The 22161-nt window shown below is 48.5% G+C and overlaps 1 protein-coding gene across 3 annotated transcripts in view; it reads right to left on the reverse strand.

The window, feature by feature from the left end:
* Igsf3 (immunoglobulin superfamily member 3) overlaps positions 1–22161 on the reverse strand; it is an 88783-nt gene that overhangs the window by 22862 nt on the left and 43760 nt on the right. The window contains exons 2-7 of one of the 3 annotated variants that reach the window (XM_048814565.1): positions 17137–17514; positions 14205–14615; positions 8958–9347; positions 7488–7544; positions 4692–5093; positions 1171–1575 (exon numbers count right to left, since the gene is read on the reverse strand). In XM_048814565.1, the coding sequence (XP_048670522.1) occupies positions 1171–1575; positions 4692–5093; positions 7488–7544; positions 8958–9347; positions 14205–14615; positions 17137–17514 (2043 nt within the window). Of the gene's footprint in view, positions 1–1170; positions 1576–4691; positions 5094–7487; positions 7548–8957; positions 9348–14204; positions 14616–17136; positions 17515–22161 lie in introns of all 3 variants that reach the window. The other 2 variants (XM_048814564.1, XM_015502229.2) reach the window with 2 other exon arrangements.

Here is a 22161-nt window from a genome sequence, read left to right on the forward strand (position 1 = left end):
GACAAAAGACCACAGGAGTTCAATCCCACCTCCACCACTGACCAGCTAGGAGACCTTAGGCTAATGCATCCTTCCTAAAGTTATAAAATTATCAGAAAGTAACTGATGATTAGCACCTAGCATGAAGCAGATGCTCAAAAAGAGCCCATCCCCTTTCCTTTCCCCTCCCCTCTGAGTTCCTTGTCTACAAAGGGGGACAATGATATCTCATTTACACAATTGTTGCAAAGACTATAGGAGATAAGGTTGAGTAAAGAGATGGAGATTTCCAGAAAACAACTGGCCTGCAGACTCCACAAAGGTCAATATCATCTCTCTCTCTCTCTCTCTCTCTCTCTCTCTCTCACACACACACACACACACACACACACACAAACACACAAGAAGGGGAATTGGTCTAGATTAAGAGTCTAAAGAGACAGGTCAACTAAATGTGATGCATGCTCTCTGAATCCTTTGTTGGCAAGAAAACACACACAACAGACACACACACACACACACACACATATCCCAAAGGGCAATATATATTGGGACAACTGGAGAAAGGTAAGTAAGGGACCACTCACTAACACTCAATACCCACGTGTGGCAGTGGTGTTGTGGTTGGGTAGGACGACGTCTTGTTCTTAGAGTTACATGCCTGAGTATTCAGGGGGACGTGTCCTGATGTCTACTACTTACCCTCAAATGCTTCAGAAACAACCAAAATATACTAAGAGGGACAACACAAGTGTGGTGGGACATCAAGAACTGGCCATCAAGGAAAGAGAAGATCAGGGTTCATTGTACAATTCTTGCAACTTCTTATTGACTTGAAATTTCTCTGAGTTGGGAAACTGAAGCTATGGCAGGGCTCAGCCCACACGTATTGTCCCTCCTCACGGGTCTCCTGTGTCATGCAAGCTCATGTCCTCAAATCTCACGTTGTTAGCTTTCCTATGTTCATGTGTGAACAGACGACCAGTGTAACTCCACATCATGCATAACCACGAGAACGGGAAGGGATAGTCCCAAGTATGTATGTCAAAATACACCCCACTGCCATGAATATCTAAAAAGAACAAATCAAAAAGTAACAATTTGTTTTCCAAGAACAAAAGTCTCACACGCAGTGCAAGTGCACATCCCACAGGTCCTATAACAGGGACGCCCTGGGCCGGCAGCACCCACCTGGCTGCAGCACGCGGATCTCCAGCAGGTTGGAGGTCCTCTCCGCCAGCCGCGTCCACGTGTTGTTGTAGTTCCTCCTCCACAGTTCAGCCACGCACTGGTACTTGCCCGCCTCTGTGTCACTGGCCCGGCTGATGCTCAGGCGGACGTTGTTGCTGGACTCGGCCTTCTCGATGGCGGTCCGGGTTCGGAAGCTGGAGGACCTGTCCCCCCACTGCACCCCTCCATCCCGTGTGAAGGTCACCAGGTCATGGAACTCAACAGTGCCCACGGGCTGGAACCGCCACGTCACTGACACGGGGACCCGGGATGGGTAGTGAGGTTTGATGATGCACTGCAAGTCAAAGGAGTCGCTGTAGGTCACCCCTGGCGTCCGGGAGATGGCTGTGACCGCAAAGCCCGTTTCTGGAGAAGAGAGCAGAGAATCAGCCAGAGGAGGCACCTGGCTTTCCTGGGGCAGTGTGGCACTCCTGGCAAAGACAAGGCTCACCAGCTCTCTTTGGAACATTCTTTTCACGTGAGGGTTTATAAAACTCTATGTCATAAGGAGGCACAAACTGACAATTTACAAGACCTCACAGAAAGAGGTCTAGGCAATTCCTGGAGAAACTCTAGAGCTAGAGCCCAGACCCTTTCAGGAGACTGTCACATGGATTTGCATTAGACCTTCCTCTAGAGTTGGATGCTATCATTCGCTTGGGGGGGGGGGGGCTGATTCCATGTAGCCAGGGCCATTCCTTGAAATCCCAGAATTCTGTGCAAAAATAGGAGAAAAAAAGCTCCAAAGCCAATTTTCTTCATTGCTAGCAAGAAGTGCACACCCACCCACCTGGACATCTTTCCCTAGCCCCCTAGTGCATGGGTGCCCTGGAAGGGAGGCAGACAGAGGCCCCCAGCTCCTGCTCCACTTCCCCCACAAAGTCCAGGAGCAGGGAGGCAGTAAGAGATGCCCAGCAGGAGGGAATGATCTTCAGCAGGTGGTGACAATGGTCCTGAATTCAGGGCTTGCAATCTCAGTAAGCTGGTGAGTCTGGACACTCCCTACAGAATGAGGGAGCATGACTGATCCCTAATGGTCACACCTCAATCAAGCTAGTTCATGTTAGGGTACCATTGTAATCATGGATCTAAGAGCCGCCGGTATGTATCGAGCACCATCTACATGACAGGCATAGTGCCCAATGCTTTGCTCACACATTTCACTGAATCAACCTTGCAGGACAGGTAAGCTTACTGTCCCTGTTTGCAGGGCACAGTGAAATTAAACTGCCCAAAGTTAAGTTAAAATGCTAGTAAATAGCACCATCAGGCTGCAGACCTGAATGTACTGATTCCAGGGGCTTTTTGAGGTTGCTTTACCCATGGGAAGCGTAACACAGTAGTTAAACGCACAGACTCTGGAGCCAGCCTTCTGACTGTGAGACCTCCCTGTTGTGTGACAACACGTTACTTAGCTTCTCTCTGCTTTTGTTTCCTCATACGTAAAATGGGTTTGTGAAAGTTAAACAAAGAAGTATTTGTAAAATACTTGGACAGTTCCTGACACAGGGTACATATTTTGTTAAATATGTGTTTTGTTCAGGAAACAAAACAGATACCAAGTCAAGTACTTTAAAATCCATAGGTGAAAGTGGACATACAGAATGAACCCTTGGGCTTTCTATGGGAGATTGTCAGTGAATAACGAGGCAAAGTTTGCTGAGAACTCTGGATCTTCAATTTGGATTTCCTACTATATATTCTTAAAAGAAAGATTTCAGACTCAGAGGCCCATCCTTAAACACTAAATGGCTATAACCTGTGTGTTGCATGTTATCACAAGAGTGATGTAGAACAGGGCCTTGGGGGACAAGATCTGCTTGGCGCACCACGGTCACAGTGCCACAGCATCCAAGCCGCCCTACCTGAGCAGTCTTGAGGCCCGCAGGTGTGGGGAAGATGCCCCGCTTACAACCTCATCCACAACCTTGAGGCTGCCACCTCCCGGCTGAGCAGATCCATACCCTAGTTGTACCAATGTGAAAATCTGTGTGGGGGTCATTGTTTATTTTAGACTAAAGAGACAACCTTAGTCCAGGGGGCCCTCCTGCACTTTTCTAATCCACCTCTTTGGTCTGCACTGATGTGGCTTTAGCCAGAGGCATCTTGAGGCACCAGAGCCCAGGGCAGGCTGCTCAGTATGACCTGGCTGTGGGACTGGCCAGACACGTGGTGAGTTTGAAATCACTCTGGGCATGACCCGATACCGTGAAATTACCTCTAGAGAAACAGTCCAAACTCCAACCACTCCTCAGACATCTTAACCTCACAGGACCGTGGGTGGGGAGAAACATCAGTACTGATGCCTGGAGCTTTACCCAAAGTTCTGTCTCCAAAGGTCCACACTAGGGCTGAGCACGGGGCAGCAATGATTAGGAAACTCGGTCACTAGAGGAGTTCTGGGAGGCAGAAATCCGAGCTGTTTGATTATTACAGACAGCAGGTCCACCTTTGGAATTAAGCTTATAAAAACAAATGTAATCCTAATCTCAGAGGGATGAGAAAGTGGAGGACTTGGTATCAGGCTAATCCATTGGGGCTGCTCTTTACTGGGTGTTCTGACAGTGCCACCAGCCCTCCCTGTGGGAACGCAGTGACATGGTCCCCAGAAATGACACGTAAAGTTTTGCTGAGGATAACTGAGGCCAGCTTCCTGGTAAACAGAAGATGTGCCACGCCACGTTATTTTCCCAGCAAAGGAGCAGGCTGGTCTTTTAAAATTTAATATGCTGATTGGCTTTGACAGATAAAAGTTGACAGAAGCCTCTTTAACCACCCCATGAGAAGCAAATCTAATATTCTTTGGTTTTAGCAAATCTCAAGATATCTTTTCGTGCAATGAGGAAATGGCTTTCTTAAGTAGGGGCCTTATAGAGGAATAGATAATAAAAAAAAAAAAAACAGACCTTGAAAAATATTAAGACAGAATTGTTTGTTTCCTGAGTTCAGACTGTGGGTTGGTCACTGAAAAGCCACCACCTTGGGCAAACGAGCTTGTCTTCATCTCCATTTCCTTGTAAAATGAACATGTCCCCCTTTGGCTAGGTGAGGATTCAAGGGGACAATTAAGCTCAAATGCCTAGACTCAGCCACACACAGAGTAAAATGCCAAATAAATGGCGACGTGGGGTTTTCTACCCAGCACTACCACTTTGAGGGCTCCTCTCCTTCTCTGCAAGGCCAGTTTAGGCAGTGGCCATGTTCCTCTTGGGTGGTGACACTAACCTGGCTAGAATACTGATAACACCCCTTTGTACCAGCCAGTCCCAGGATGAGTAACTGCTCCCAGCAACTGTGGGCCCCAGGAGCTCCCCCATCCATTGCTGGTTCTCTCAACCTTGCCACTACCACCCCGAAGACTCCCTTCGATCAAGGACTTTTGAAGTGCCATTGCCTCCCTACGAGAACTCCAGACCGATAAAAGTCTAGGTGGAGTGCTGCAACACCAGAGCAGCCTCCATAACCGCCCGGGACTCGCTTACCGAGAGCAGTGATGGAGACCAGGGTGCTGGCTCGGCGCTCCCCCACGATCTGCCACTCGCCGTCCACCGCCCGCACCCATTCGGTCACGTGGCATTCATACTGGCCCTCGTCCTCCTTCCTGCTGTTGAAGATGCCCAGGCTGAAGGAGTTGGGCTGCACCTGCTCCATCTGGATGCCCCCAAAGCTGCTGCGCTCCCAGTAGGACGAGCCCGGCTGCACGGTGCCATCGCGGTCCAGCCACATGATGTTGCTGCGGCGGTTCTGCCTGTCCACGAGCTGCCAGATGACAGAGAAGCGGCCCTGCAGCTTGCCGGCTGTGCGGACACTGCAGGAGAAGTGCAGGTCCTCGCCCTCAAGGACGATGCTGGCGTTGCTGGCCACCTCCACGGAGATGCTGCTCTCTGTGGAGAGGAGAGAGTGCCACACTGGGGGCTTTATGGTCTCCATGGTGCCCTCCCCACAGATGCCACCGGAGGAGAGGTGCAAAGGCAATCATGTTTGTTGATGGAGAATAAAAATACTGTGACACTCGCTGCTACATGACCTGGCTCTTTCTGGGTACTGCTCCTGTGACTCTAGATCTGATGACCCAGGATGCTCTTTGCTACATACAGAGAACTGGGATAATGGGGTTCTGGGACCTGAGACCGAATCGCAGTACAAGGACATGACATTTAAGGCATAAAACAATGTATGGGGGTAACCTCTTCAGCTGGAGTTTAGGACTTTTAACTTGAATTTTTAGCAAGATGAGGAAGTCCCAAATCCTGCTGCACTTCGGTCTTCCCACCATCCTGTGCTACAGCAGTCAAATCAAAGTTAAATATCCATAATGTGCCATTTGAGTCCTTCAGGATAATATTAGGAAGTAAAAAAAAAAATGTCAGGAAGTATCTGGAAGATGGCATGTGCTTGAGGGTGGATAATAACGGAGCACAGATGGTCTAGTTTAACAGAGTGCACGGGGGTGAGCTTTCATACTTTCATCAACACAGAGGAATAAACCAAAGCCAGGGGCCTGTCATCTACTGTTCTCTTCCCTGTCCTCATTCAGCCCTGGGTTCCTCTGCTCCCTACCTCGAAAGACTCCGCCAATCAAAGTTGGGAAGACAATCCCGTTCCCTTCCCACCTCAGTCTAGCTACTCACTTAGCCAGCCAATCTCACTCAGCTGAATAACTTAAACTCTACATGCCTCCATCACTTCTTTGGTAAGACAGGTAGAATGCTTCTGTAATTGTAGAACTTTTCAATAGTAAAAAGTAAATGAGACAATGCCTATGGATCACCTAACAGAGCAGCTTTTCAAAAGTGCCCACCATGATCATGATTAATTTTACTCCTTGCAAAAACTCCTTGTTTTCGTAAACAGCAAGTACATTTTCATCTATGTGAATGGTGCATACGCTATTTTATACAATTATCTACAGTGAGTTCAAAAGGCCTGTAAGCATTAAGGAACACAAAGTGCAGCGCCATAACTAATTTGGCTCCAGTTTTCTGGAGACCACTCACACAAAAACATGTTCAGTGATTTTAAACCAATCAATTCAATCAAATCCCCGATTAAGAAGCGCACCCAATTACTGAGGGAAACACACACGTACACATAACAATGCATTTGAATCAATCTTTTCTCCTCTTTATGTCTCCCATAGGCAGAAAAAGACAAAGACGAGCACTGAGGCTCAGCATTGCGCTCCTCTTACAGTGTGTGTGCTTGCTACCTATTCTGGATTTGCTTGTTTTACATGGGAGGGGGGTGTGGTGAGGGGTGCTGGACAGGTGGGGAATATAGCAACTTCCCCGGAGGACAACTTCTCTCGAGGGTCTTGCAGAGACAATTCAAGGATATGAGGAGGCTCCTGAAGAGCCACAGCACTGGTGGTTAAAAGCATGGATCTGGCTAAGCTCACGACTTCCTGACTCTGTAAGCCCGGTGTCATTTCATAACCCACTCAAACTCTGATTTCTCATGTACACAGTGAAGATGCTGATCGTGCCTACTTCTTGGGGTCAAGATGCTGAGAGGGAGAAGAGATACTTATTTTTCATCATCATTAATGATATCAATATTCCTTTTTAGGTTCAAAGCTCATCCCCACTGTTGTTGATTCAAAGTAAGGGATGAAAGGTCATCTTCGGCATCGAGGGAGAACATCCTTTTGTCTGTCTCATGCAGAAGAATGGTTTGCAGGATGTCACTCTTAACCCTACTGTCACCCCAGTGGACTTTGGTATAAGTTCTGGCTATTGTGTGGAGCAAGGTTGGAAAAACCACACGGTTTGGGAGGAAAACCACTCTGGCAGGCGAGGCAAAGGTGAGCACAGACCTGTTGCCGTGATGCCCATTCTGACTGTTTACAAGGACTCCAAGGCCTATAAAAAGGCAACCAACAAGTTAAAACTCTCTGGATTAAGTGAAAACTAGGACAGAACTAATGAGGATCTGAGTGCAAGTTCAAAAATGAAACTTCAAAACAGGAGGCTGATGGTGTAGCACAGGCCAAGCACAGAGCGGTGGATCTGGAGTTAGAAGCGAACGTCTCTAACGCAATGCAAGCTTAACCCCTGAGTGGTCAATGGGCTCAGTCACTTCTCTGTTGTGCTGCTCTGACTTCTTTGTATCACAGGATGGATATAATATCGACCTCCACAGGGATTTAAGAGGTGGGAGCAAAGACGGAGATAATTTAAGCTGAATCACGTTGGACTCTTGGGAGAAAAAGCGCCATTCAAATCCAAGGTATCATCACCATTACCGATGTGATTGTTGTTGTTCTTTGGTAGACTTACCCAAGTGGCCTTGGGGCAGGATCTGGTGGTGCTGGGGGACTTTAACTACCCAGTTATCTGCTGGAAAAGCAATATAGCAGGCCACAGATCATCAAACAGGTTCTTGGAAAAGGTGGGGGGAAATCTTTCAGTACAAAAGATACAGGAAGTAAACAGTGTGGCTGCCCTTCGCTGGATCCTTAATAAGGGAGGAATTAGTCGTAGATTTTAAAGTAGAGAGTCCGTGGTTAAGGCAAGCACAGACAGACAGGAAAATGGTAAAGAAGAGTGGGCATTCAATTCCACAGTTTCAACCACACACATATTCGGCAAGCACCTACTCTATGCAAAGCACCATGCTAGGCATTACAGGGGAAAAGGTCAAAGAAACAGAAGAAATTTCAAGGTAATTAGGTGTGTGTCTGTGTGTGTGTGTGTGTGTGTGTGTACCTGTGTGGTTTTTAAAAACACAACAAGCATGAAAGAAAATAACCCTGTTGAGGAGAAGGAAAAAAAAAATCGCAAATCCCAAGTCTATTTTTGACTTTCCACTTGAAGAGAAATATTTTAAATATGTAAAGGTGTAAATAAAAATGTAAAGGAAATCATTAGAAGACTGAGAGAACAGTTTGAGCAGCTAAGGAAAGGTTAAAGGTTAGTTTTTAAAACTTCATCCTCTCGTTTACAATCAGAGCATTGTTAAGTGTTTATTATCTTTCTACTACACAGAACTACGAGAGACAGGAGATTAATAAGAACAACCTGACGCTATGGACATTGGAACACAACATGCCCAGACACTGGGTGGTCTCCGGAGTCCCCAGCAAGGGCTGCACCCCACCCGGACAACGTCAGCTTGCACGGAGGCGGGGCCTGTTGCAGCAGCCTCAGGGAGGCTGAGCTTTCCTCCGAGGCCAGCTCCAGGAGGACGTGGGAGACCCCGTCCGCTGACTGCTCCTTTCCTTTGTGCTGGCAATGGCACCTCTACCACCCGCTGACTTTGATCAGAGCAATTTCCAACCCAGGGAAGAAACAAGTGGGAAATGCCCACCTTTCTACTTAGAAAAACCCAGACAGCAAATCCTTCTTAAGAATGCACTTCATCATTTAAAATCCTCCCCTAAAAGACCAACTCTCCTTCGGTGAGATTTCAAGACAGGCCTCAACCCACTTCTCCTGGGACGCCATTCCCACTCAGGAGCTATCAGCTCTCCAGGAATCCTGGTCTTTCTCCAAGCAGGGTCTGCTGGTGCGCATCTCCAGCTGAGACACACAAGCCTGATGCCTGTGAACCCGGGGGCCTGCTGGGCGTGGAAGGTGGGCAAGAGGAGGCAGAGGGACTCAGAGGGGCTCTCTTCTGCTCTGCTCTAACGCTGCAGTCCACCCTCCCTGCACTCCCCCACCCCAGCTGTATTCTCTCTCCTGCTAAGTGGCTCTAGGCACGGAACCAGGGACCAACGGGAACAAGCACATAGAGCTCTCTCTACTTACTGAGGGGGTGGACTATGATGGGAATGTTCTTGGGACGCTTGCTCTCCTTGTCAATGAATTCCCCAGTGACTGTCTTCTCTCGCTCAGTCACACGACAGTTGTATTTCCCACTGTCTTCCTGGCGCAGGTGGTAGATCTTCAGCACAAAGACACTGTCACTCTCTTTGGCCACTTTAAGCTGTCCCCTGGCTTCCCAGTGGGCAAATTCACTGTTGAGGATGGGCACGGCGTTGGGCCCCATGCTGGCGATGAGGGAGCTGTTGAAGGCCCAGGAGACAGCAAAGTAACGGTCGGGAATGTTCTGGGCCTCCAGGATGCATCGGAACTCCACGGGCTCACCCACTGTGTGCAGACGCTTGTCCGTTTCCAGCCGAACGGTGAACTCTTTGTCTGAGAAAACAAATAACAATAAAAAAGACTGAATTGTTCTAGGAGAATGAGGGTTGCAGATAAACTACATTGGAAAAACCCTACTCCCTTGGCCCTTCTTAATGCTAACCATAGGGAAGGGTCCCGGCACTTGAGAGAAAATCCAATTCAGACCCAGGTTACCTGAGGCCCAAAGAAACCCATGAATATCACAAAGTCCCACCTAGACCCAGACACTCCAAGGAGTTTGTTATCTCAGTTAAGATCAATGAGGCTCTGTTCAAAGCTTATACTGCCCTAGATTAGACTCCCCAGAACCCAATAGGAGCTCCTGATATCACTTAAGTGGCAGATTGCAAAGGTCTTGCCTTGAATATCCACAGAAGCAACGCCACTGCATGTATTTTCAGCAGATATTGTAGGATTTACCTCACACGTCAGTGAGAAAAAAATTATGGTGGCCTAGGTGCTGACCCCAATCCCAATAAATACTCAAAAATGAATCTACTGAAATTCTCTCTCAACCCCTATGTGAATACTGGAAGTAAGACGTGGATAAGACAAGCCCCAACAGCACGGCATAGGGAAAATGAAAACTAACATCTTCTCGCTGGCCTATCACCTGCCAGATTAAATGTGGGCTGTGCCCATCCATTTCCACTGACAGCCTGACCACCTTCGAAGTAGCCAAGGAACCCAAGCACTCTCCAAAGAGCTGGGTGTCCAACCAGGCACGGGGGAGAGATGCAAGAAGGGCTCATCATGGGGACCACATTCTATATGATGGTGCACAGTGAGTTGTTAACTCACGAGGCGGTTATCCAATCTCAGAGGCACCCACACAGAAGTAAGGGGAAAGACGTAGGAGTTGAGGGATGGAGGAGACTTCTGTCCTTGGACATGGAGTCACATGGAGTCACAGAGCCCTGGCTGTGACCACTTCCCAAATTCCCCTCCTTCCTCCAAAAGAGAACATCAAAGGGAAATCCCATCGCAACGCTGTTTGAATTCCCTGTAGACTTTATAGTCTCGACATGAACTGCCCTCCCTCTATGGCATTCAGTCTTAACCACCATCTATCTTTAGGACCCTTGCCTCACTCATCCCTGATCCCACCCACTCTTTCAGCAGAGGAGAATCCCATTTCCCTGAGAAAACACACAAATCGTGACCCAAATACTTCGTGTGTGTTCCTTCAGCTCAGCTCTGCACCCACCCGTTCCCCATCCCCACTCCCCTGCCGAGTGGGACAGTGTCTTGCCCCACACATCCCTTCTCTCCAGCGACTTAACTCCTTCCTGCCTTTACTCAAACCTCCTGACAGAGCAAACTAGACTCAACAACTCCAGGGCTCACCTCCAATGTATCGGTGCCTGCCAATGCGTCCCCTTCCCAAGAAACCAGTATTAAAAGACGTGGCTCCTCTGTCACCACCTGCCCGCATGAGCACACCCACGTGGGACCGCGTCCATGCTATCTGCTCTGTTATTAGCCCTCTGGTCAGCCCAAGTACAGTGATTCACAACCCAACATCAATGCTAAAAAAAGCGCTCCTTCCACATAAACGCCAGTGTGGACATGATGGGGGGTGCGCTAGACCTCAGAAATTTCCATTTGCCCTGGGTCAGGCTGGCTGCAACTGGCTTTCTTCTTTTGCCAGCCAAAGACTGCATCCCAGGGGAATGCCCGCTGGCTCAGGGAAGTCTTCATGCTCCCAGGTTGAGGATATGTAACACCGCCCCCTTTCAGAAGAGCAATTAGATTTCGGTTATGTCCAGTCAAGTAAATGGACAGTAATTAATTTAGGCTTTTTCGAGTCCCGGTCACTGAAATTTGGCTTCTGGCCCTTCTCCCACAAGTAACTGACCTAGCCAATGGCACCCGTGGCTCAACCTATGCCACCCCACCATAAGCAAAGGCTCTTCTCAAGTGTGCTTCAGCCTCTGGAGCCCCCCAAGTCCCTTGGGATCCTTGGCGTCTCCCCCTCGGCTTCTCCTCCTGCTTGCCTGAACACTCTGGTCTTGTCTCTCACTGGAACGAGCCTTGACCCCCCAGGGACCCCCTCTACAGGTCTCCTGAGCCTCTTCCTCCTGTGGCCACATGGGCTTTCCCTGGGTCCTCCTCACTCACAGGCCTCCTTCTACATTTTGAGCATCTCTCTAAGAGTTTGAGGGATGGACTCCTTGACTAAAGAACAGCCAGCGTCACCCCAACTGACTTTCAAGCACGACTCTGCAGGTCTCATTACCCTTGCTTCCTCCTCCAACCTCCCCACGGTGCCCAGAACCACAGGAGCCCCAGGCCCAGCCCCAGGGCTCCCTCCAGCTGGCTTCCTCCCTCCATCAAGTCCTCCATCCTTCGGCCTCTGGTCATGGCATCCCTTCCAGGCCACTGCCACTGCTCTAGCTGTAACAGCTCTTTTCTACCAGGTCTCTTGACCTCAAACCCAACCTGTCTGGGCAGCCTCCAGGTGGCCCCCGCAAGTTCTTCCTTCCAAACCCCTAATCGGTCACTAACTGCTTACAAATCTCTATCCTGCCCTTCTCAAATTTTATCAGGAGGCAGTGGAAGGAGAACTCCTTTCTTCATATAAAATCTTTTGGCTGCCCAACACGGTTGAAGCAAGAGGGGAAGACTCAGGCCCTCCCACACCTCCCCCTGAGCCCCAGGATGCACACACATGCATACGGACATGTGTATGCACTAGGTGGACCTTCTCAGGCACCTCCCAGGGGTTCCTCGGTGTCTTCCCCTCGGAAGTTCCCAGAAGAAAGAACCAGGCTTGGAAACTCCTGGGCCACAGAGTCAAGTCCAAGTTCCACACCACAGGATCTAGGGCCCTAGGTTACCTTTCCTTTCTTCTCCCACCACCCATACCTACGACTCAACATCTAGTCATGCATGACTTTTCTCCACTTGCCAAACAAATCATTCTGTGCCTTCAGATTCTTCCTCTTTCCATCTCCTCAAGCTTTGAGACAGATCAAGTCACCAACCTTCCTGGATTTTTCTTAACCAATATTCCATCCAGGGAAAAATCACAGCAGCAAAAATCTTTGCATTTACTGTGTTTCCAGAACACTCTGCAAATGCTATCGAGCACTCAGCACCTTCTCCTTGGCCACTGGTTCCCAGGTCTGCAAGTACTCTTAAGTACAGAGACTAAGTGTTACTCATCTCTGCATCCCCTATGGCCTTGCGCCACGACTTCAGTGCCGTAGAGACTGACTGGTGTTGACTAAAATGAACAAAGCAAAGGACAAAGTTAGTCATGCAACCACTGAGCCTGAACAGGAACACAAAGTCATCGACTTTTGGTGATGTTAATTTTCCCCTTGCTGGCTTAGTCCAGATACGTTTGCAGGGCAAATTCAAAAAGTCCTAATTCCAAATTGGTAAGATTAAAATAAAGAAGATTAACTGATGCAACCTAATTTAAAAGCATTAAGATTCAAAATAGGAAATAAAGCCCCTTTGGTAGACTTCTTAACTTCAGAAGATCCAGAAGAGGCTAAAAGCCCTGGGTCCTACAGAGCGGATCACTGTTCTATGTCTAGGAACCCAACCCCTTGGTAAAAGTCTTCAAACCCACTAAATAAATGTCCAGAGAAGCCCTTCCGCCCTATTCCCTCTAGAGCTGTACTTGACAAACTGTAGACAATCAAAGAATCACCTGAGAAGTGCACCAGAAACCCAGATTCCCAGGTCCCTCCCAAGGGTCCCCTGGTTCAGGACTCTGGGATGAGGCCCATAAAGGGTCCAATTTGGTGAGTCTGAAGCACTGCTCTTGAATGTCAGAGGAACCACACAGGACCAAGACAACTGACTATAACAAATGGGAAAGGAGGTCAAGAGAAGGTCTTGATGAGAGAAGCCCATCTATAACCCAAATCTCCACTCCCTCATCAGGACCACCAAAGTCCTCACCAGTGGTGAGTGTCAACACAAGGAAAGGCTCACAGGCCACTGTCACTTTCAGGATACCTAATGATCATCCTCCAACCAAAGCCAGGGGCTGGTAGCCCACAGGAGATCCTGGCTCCCAGCCCCGAATAGGCATAGCAAGAGCTGTTGGCTCTGACCTGGAGCTTAGCAGGCTCAGGAGCCTAGAGTGGTAGACACCAAGAGAAGCCGGAGATCAGTACAGCCCCCCAGGCCACTATCACTTTGCCACAGTCTTCAACACATCACCCAACTTCCTGAGGGGCCCTACCCAGGTCTTCCTTGAGAAAGCATCTATGGTGGGACACGGTGCTCTTTGGACTGGCCTCTTCCTCAGGTCCCTCCATAAAGTAATCTGTACTCCACATCCTCACCTATGGAATGGAAATGCTCCTACCTAATCACCTGACAAAACTGTTGTGGGATCGTGACAACAAATGACAAAGCAGTTTGGGAATTGTAAAACACCACTAAAGAAATATTAATATAAAAAGTAATAATTTCTATAGTTCATAATTCTAGGCCTCCAATGAAAGGCTCATAACCACAAGGTCTTCTATGAATTGGTACCTGAAGAAGGGCAATACCAGCAAAGGGGTATCGAATGTGGCTAAACAGGAATGGGAACCAGAGTCATGAGAATTGCTTTCTGTGAAATTTCTCAAATTTTAAAATGAATTTCATATTTTTTAAAAATGTACAATAGCGTGTAGGTAAAGAAACCAGGACAATAGGCAAGATTCAGCCTGGGCACTACCTGTCTGGAACTTGTTGGAAAACCAGGTCTCAGGAGACCTATGTCCCTGTGTCTTCCAGCTGCGGGCAAGATCATCTCTAACTTCACATGAGAACCAAAGATGTCCCCGCACCCTCCCAGTGTCTGACCACCCTCGCTACCAGGTGACAAACAGGGACAAGAGGCTCAGAGAAACTGACCAGTGGGCTGGACGTTGACCACGGCACCCTCGGAGCGCTTCCGGGTCATGGCATACCATGACCCATCGGGATCCTGGATCCACTCAGCGGCCTCGCAGTAGAACTCGCCCTGGTCAGAAGGCTGCAGGTGGAAGATGGTGAGGCGGAAGGTGGTCCTCCCCAGCTTGTCCAGCCGCACCTCCCCCAGGCTCTGCCTCTGGGCGTATTCGCTGCTGGAGTGCAGTATGAAGTCCCGGCTCAGGGAAATGACCTCCACCGGCTTCTCGCCACCCTTCTGCCGGAGCCAGGTCACAGACAGGTGGCTGTGTTGGACCGTCTCTGTGGCCACCTCGCAACTGAGCTCCAGCGGATCCTGCTCCACTTTGTGCAGGGTCTGGGGCACGGCAGTGGTCTGCAGGGAGTCTGGGATCACTGCAACACAAAACGTCCCAATAGTGAGCCGACACAAAGCCACAGCACCTGGGACTCACTGGAAGCAAGGTCCCTGCTCTGTGTCCACAGGCACAACTGTTCCTCTGTTCCCAACGGAGTCGGCCTCTGACAGTTGTCCCAAGGCCACAGACAACCCTGAAAGGTGATACACAGGAAGAGTTTTCTGCTTCGCTGTGAAACACACTCAGGGGGCAGGGAAACATCACACTTACCTTTAACAGTTTAATTAACTGTGATAAATTAACTCTCCTAAACATAATGTGTCAAAATAGTTTTCTTTTAAGTCTAATAAGGCTTTTTTTTTTTTTTGGCGGGGGGAGTTTCTAGGAACTGAACCCAGGGGCACTCAACCACTGAGCTGCATCCCAAGCCCTTTTATTTACTTTATTTTGAAAGGGAGTCGTACTAAGTTGCTTAGGGCCTCAAGAAGTGGCTGAGGCTGGCTTTGAACTTGCAATCCTCCTGCCTCAGCCTCCTGAATCACTGGGATTACAGGTGTGTACCACCACACCTCGCTGACTTCTTGTTGATTTCCGTATTGCTTTGATATCCTTCCTTTATCCATTCACTCATTAGTACTGGGGATTGAACCTGGCAGTGTTTTACCACTGAGCCACACCCCTCGCTCTTTTTATTTTGAGACAGGGCCTTGCTAAATTGCCTAGGGCCTTGCGAAATTGCAAAGGCTGGCCTCATTTTCCCTATTCCTCAACTCACTGTCCTCTCTATTCCACAACTTAATCAACAACGCATTGCCCTTGGAAAGCTTTGGTTTTGTTTTGATTTTTGCAGAGAAAATCCTCACTATCCCCTATTTCTGGGACACTTAACCACTGAGTCCCATCCCCAGCCCTATCTTGTATTTTATAAAGAGACAGGGTCTCACTGAGTTGCTTAGCGCCTCGCTTTTGCTGTGGCTGGCTTTGAACTATCGATTCTCCTGCCTGAGCTTCCCAAGCCCCTGGGATTACAGGCGTGCGCCGACACGCCCGGGCCCTACTTTTAACACATATAATTTTTCAGCCAAAATGGTCCACACTGGAAGGAAGCCACAGTGTGGGAGGACTTAGGCAAGTGAGGAGACTGCCCTGCGTTCCCATGGTGGGAATTTGACCCTGATCCTTACATCTTTCTGGAGATTAAATACCACCCCTCTCTCTGATGAGGGTACCCCAGTCACAACCAGTGTGGCATCTTCTCCCTGTATATCTCAGAACTGGGTCTTAAAGTCCTCCTGTTATTTGAGGAAGGAAAAAAAAAAATAAGCAAAACTCCGTGTTGCTGTTAATCAAAGAACCATCAACACTCCTGCTTAATTGTGATAATAAAAAACCAGAGATTTAAAGACCTGAGCAGAGAAATAACAGCCTTGATCTTGTTAACCTTTCACACTAGCTTTGTAAAACCGTGGCCAGGGCCATCAACGTGGAAAGCCGCCCCCCCCCCCACTCCTCCCCGTCACTCAACACACATGGAGGGAGACGGCGGGTTCACAACTCCTTACTCGGGAAGCCAGAGGGCTGAGCAAGGACCTGCAGCCGATTTCTCTTCCTAACTCAGCAGCACCCGGGCATCTCAGAGCCTGTCCAAATGGGCCATCCTTTCTGACAGTTGAAAGAGTCCAGGGAATTCCCCCTCAAAATAGGGCAACCTCATGTGCTGATTATTTTCAGTGAAAGGCCCTGGGAAAGCAGCATCTGCTGCAAGAGGTTATACTCTGATATTCCCTTATCTGCATAAAGACCAGACCTGCCAAAGAAGAAAGCAATTACCTTTGGTCCCTGCCCTGGGTTTTCATTAACTAAACTCATATCCACAGGGAGGAAGACGGAAGAATGCAACCACACCTGGGCAGATTCTGTCACAAGCTACTGTCCGTCTTCTTGGCCCACTCACTTCCCAGGGAGAATAATTTACAAACTGTTGTCTGAACACTGGCCAGTTCATTCACCTAAAATCACTTATTACCGCTCAAAATTACCTCATTCCCCATCCCCTTCTCCCCTGTGAAGAGGGACCTATAAGCATCTGGGCCTCCCTGGGTTATCTGGGTGGTCACTCTCCTCCAGTTTATCCTCATGCCCATGAACACCTCCTCCTAAAACTATTCTACTCATCTGCCTATTGGAAGGGACAAAGGAAGTTTCTCTTTTGTCCCTACAGGGGTTTTACCTCCCTTCTGGCTGATGTAATAGTCTCTATCTTGTATATCATTTCTATATCATCATCACCTATAAAGTCCTTGCCTTATATTTTTTCATAATCCCTTTCACCAGCTGGAGGTCTGGTCAGCCTCTGAAGTGCATAACATTTGCATGAGCTCTCTTTTTAAGTTTTAACACCAGCATGCTATTATTTACAAGTGAGCACAGACATTTTGTTCACGTATGCCACCTGTCGACCTCTAAAATATCCGGGGAGTCCTGATAAAGTCAAACACGCGGTACGAGACACGGGGACTCAGGCCTAACACTGGCACATGAAAACAGCATCTCCTTACCCACTAGGTTCATCTTGGCACTGTAACTCCCAAAGTAGCGCTCGTCGGTGTTGGGCGTGTGGCATTCATACTCCCCGGCGTCCCGGGCCTGGAGATCTGTGATGTGCAATAAAGCCGAGTGCCCCTGGACTCTTTCCACGAAGATCTTTCCACCTCGGACACGCTGGGTATAGATGGCATAGGGGAAAGAAGAGTCCACGGTGCTGACGATCTGCACCTCCCGCTCTGGGGCGGACGGCAGGTAAATGGACCACTGGAAGTTCTGCTCGGAGGGTCCCTGGTAGCCACTCACGTTGCACCAGATGGTGATGTGGGAGCCCTCTGTTCGGTACAAGGGTCCTTCCTGGACTGTGACCTGCCGCTGTGCTGACACCACACCTGTAGGAGAGGCAGACAAACACAACACACTCACTTACTTTTCAGACCAAACACAGGCCGCCATCTCCAGAGGGTTTGTTATTTGTGTGACACGATGATAATATAAATAGCTTATTGGCCCTTTCAGAGGCTCTGTGTGATTTATAAATATTAATTAAAACACTCTGTGGTTAAAGCACTGTCTCTAATTTGCATATGTGGGAACTTGATCATGCAAGGACGTGGTCCTGTTACTTATTCGGCAGCTGACCCTTGTGAATTTCACTTAGTCCCTCTGTCATTTAGGCAGCAGTTTTATATCTAATTATTAATGGCTGTTTACAAAGTTTTAAACAAAACGAGCAGGAAAAGTTGAACCCTTGGCACAAATTCAGATGAAAACAAACGAAAGCAACCTTCTCACACCATCTAGCTGAAATTGAACGTTTCTTCCTTAATTAGAAGGCTGGCCGGAGAGAGGCCCTTTTTGGGGGGCTACGCTCTACACTTTCAAACGTAACTACTCCCCGCCACCATCCCAAGGAGCATTCCTTCCTTCCCTTTCCCTCCATAAATGGAAGCGGAGCGGAGCTCCTACACGCTGCTGCCAGCTGGAGCTGAGCACACGCTGATACGAACATGAAGCGCTGAGGCAGATCCCTGCCGCCCAGATTCCCACCAACTGGCCAAGTGCGGGAAGCAGACAGTGCACAGCGAAACGTGTAACAGGACAGCCACAGGCCGACCCGCAGCGCTCAGCCCCGACTCGCCCGGGAGGCCGGCCTTCTGGCGGAGATACGGCTCTCCAAGGTCACTTCTGCCTGCCTTCTGCGTGTTCTCTGTCACATGGCATCCCTTCACGGGGACACAGATAAAATATGGTGAATTGAACTTCTCACTACATGCCAACTGCTCTAGCTTGGATATGGTTTGACTGTGGGTCCCGTCCCTCGGCAGCCCCGCCAGGGTCCATGTGCTAGAAGCTTGGTCCTCAGTGTGGTGATGTGAGGGGTGGTGGAACCGTTAAGAGACAGGGCCTAGTGTGAGATAAGGCCCAAGAAGAGTGAGTACTGGTTCCACAAGAGTGGATCCTTATAAAAAGAGCAAGACCAGCCTCTCCCTTGTCTCTGGGCTCCTGTCTCGTCATGTGACCTCTTGCACAGGCTTTTGCCATGATGCCATCCACCATGTTGTAATGGAGCAATGTCATAGAGGCAGAACTCATGGGGACAATAGTCTTAGAGTTGCAGCTTTTAAAACCGTGAGCTAAATAAACCTTTTTCAAAACACAGTGCTCGGTCTCAGGCTTTTTGTTATAGTAATAGAAAACGGACTACTACACCAACACAGCACACTGTATCTGAGCTACTCGAAAGGTGGGAGGAGGCATTCCCCTTTGTACCCCACTCAGCAGTAGCCAGGCACAGCAGCATAGTAGAAAAAGCACACAAGTTCTATTCATAGAAGTAGCTGTGGATCAGAATTGGCTATATCAATAAAGTCCCTAGCACAGTGCCTGGCACACAATGAGTTCTCAATAAAGAGCTGCTACTAGGACCCAAATTGACTGGACGTTCTGTGGCTCTGGATCCACAGATGACAGGCTCTGGCCAACGATTGCTCAAGAACACTTCAGTGCCTACCTTCACTCCTAGCTACAGATCACTCCCATGGCAGTTTCCCTTCTATCCCCAAATAGGAAGGGCAGCTGCCCCAGCATAAACCTATCAAAAGTGGACCCAGCTGGTGGGGGGACTGGGGGGATGCTCAAAGCCTAGTGGAAGGCAGCTCTCAGGCCAGCCCAGCTGGCTGTGCCTCAAAGCAAGCTGACATCTGCAAGATGAGAGACCTCAAAACCGCTGGCTATACAAGGAAAGGTCTGTGGCTTCTAATCCAATTCACACAGAACCGTTTCTCCCCAAGTCTTACACAGAACCCCATCTTGGCTCTAGGAGAAGTAAGAAAAAAATGGAAAAGAGGGGTGGAGCGAGAGGAGGGGAATACAGGAGCAAAGTGCTATGTGACTGTGATACATTCTGGCTGATGACATTCATGACTATATTTAAAACCATGGAGAAGAGAACTCGTCAGTAATTTTCAGAATGTTAAAATCTGGCACATAACATTGGTTATATGTACTCTCTTAATGACAATTTTAAATACACACCCACCCACACACACATTGTGACAGTTGAATCAAATGTTTGTAGTCATTCTGAAATGCTGACACTTTGAAAACAACTTAACGACAATCATAACACTTGGGTCTCCTTCATTTCAGCCTTCCATGACAGAGCAGCAAGAATCAGGCCCCACACGTTGCAAAGAAGACTGCAGGTAGGTCAGGGCCGCGGCACCTTCCTCTAAGGACTACTCCTCAACCCTGGATCCACAAGGGAATCACAGGGCACAGGGCGAGCTCTACCTGTCCAACATGACCAATTTGGAAGGCGGCCTGGGCAATAGGATATCTTAAAGCTCCCCCAGGGTCAAGAAAGGTTGCTTTAAAATGTCTCTCTCAAGATGGTGCTGGCCAGATGCTCACATGAACCTATCCTAAGTTAAGGCTCTCCGTGGTTTTAAGTTCCTTCCTTCTAGAGATCGTACGGTGAGTTGATTCAAGAAAGTTTCATTCTCCTCTTGTCTTTCCCTGTCCAAAGAATGCAGCTGAGACCTACCAGACCCGGCCCATGATGTTGCAACGAGGAGTTTAGCCAGAGTGCATTCTACTCACAGACCGTACCAGGGTAAGCGGATCACACACTCCTGCCGCACACAAGGTAAATAGTGTTAAGTGGCCGTTGAATGAGCCAGGGCAGCAGGGTCAAAACAACTTGTCCAGGCCGGAAAAGATATATAAACAATCTGACCAATAAATCTGGGATTGTACTGCAACCACACATACTCAGCTGTACCCATTTATTAAATGTCTCCTTAATTTCCCTCCCACCCCATGAAGGGCCTTTGATCCCGGAAAACACTGCTGTACTTAGGAAGTGGATTTTAGCATAGAAATAAAAATTAACTCTTTCTTCTGGAGAGTTTAGTTCCCCTTCCACACTGCACCCTCACAATGCCTTTCTGCTACTGTCCCTGCTGTGGTCCCTGCCGCCCTCATGCAGACCCTAGTCTCTTGCCCTGCCCTACATCCTCCAGCCCTGGGGCCCCTTCCATCTTCAGTCGACAACAGAAGGCTCCTCCCAGGCAAGAATTGCTTTTTGAAAAAACTTAAACCTCAGACATTCTGTACTCTTTGGATTCCTTTGCAATAAGCAAATATCACTTTTGTAAAGCAAAAGGAAAGATTAAAGTGTTATACATAACTATATAAAGAGGACTAGAGAGAAAATACTGGGTTAGAGGGTGGCAAAGGGTTTTTTTCTTCTTTATTTTTTTTTACTTCCTCCCCGAATCCTCTGCAATGAGCGTGAACTAGTTTTATAACTAGGAAGACTTTTTAATAAAAAATAAAAATGATGCATGATTGCTGCCTAAATATTTTTCTGTATTCACTATTGCAGTAAAATGTGTGCAATGGTGGTGGTGTGGTGTGGGGGGAGTATTTGGTCTTTGGCCCCAGTTCCTGGCCCTCAACTCCTTGGCCCTTTGGAACTGGCGGAATCGTAGGAGTTTCTCCATATTCATGATGAGCTGATTTGGGCCATACAAGAGTTTATGCTAATGAAGCAACGCCAGGTGGGCCCTTAGAGAGTTCCCAGAGAGGAGCTGGTCATGCTTACAGGGTTGGAAATTTCAACACCTCCCCTCACCCCACCACCACCACCACCACCGCCAGACCTCAGGGACAGAAGTGGGGCTGGGGATGGAGTCCAGTCACCAAGCCAATGATTTAACCAATCATGCTCAAGTGATGAAACCCTAGACCCTCATGTACAGGTTAGTGAGCACCCTGAGGTGCTGGGAAAGTGGTCCAGCTGGAGAGGCACTGAAGCTCCATCACCCTCCACCCCCAAACCCTGCTCTATGCACTGAATGGGGCTACCCGTGTATCCAACAGGAAATGAACAATGAATGGATGGCTCGTGACTTCATGGGTGATAAGACGACACTGGGGTTTCTCCTTGCTCTCTCAGATCACATACTCTGAAGAAGAACCAAATGCCATGTAGTGGGGCATCAAAGCAACCTGATAGGGAGGACCACATGAGGACTTTTGCCAACAGCCAGCACCAACCTACCCAACTATGAGTCTGAGAAACCTGGGAGTGGATTCTCCAGCACCAGGCAAGCCTTCAGATGATAGTGGGCCCAGAGGACCTCCAGGGAGACTGCTCAGAATTGCCCAGTTCAGAGGCTACTGAACTCCTGAGTCACGAAGTCTGAGATAATAAATGTTCGCTGTGGTTTTAAGCCTTTGGGGGTAATTCATTTTGCACCAAAATATACCTTGAGCATTTTCATTAGTTACAACAAATGAAAAACAATGATGCATGTGCATGTGAGTTCTTTTGGAAAAAGAGTCCACAAATTTCGAAACACCCCCCCAAAAGGGATTTACAACCCCCCAAAAAGATTAAGAATCATGATGAGTGCACAAGGCCATGTTCTTTTCAGATGGAGTTTGACAGTCCCTGGCAAACACATGCTATCACTTAAACAGTTTCTCAAGATATTGCTTACCCAAGGATGCTCCAACTTTTGCTTTGT

Source organism: Marmota marmota, unplaced genomic scaffold (genome assembly GCF_001458135.2).
Source record: "Marmota marmota marmota unplaced genomic scaffold, marMar, whole genome shotgun sequence".
NCBI lineage: Eukaryota > Metazoa > Chordata > Mammalia > Rodentia > Sciuridae > Marmota > Marmota marmota.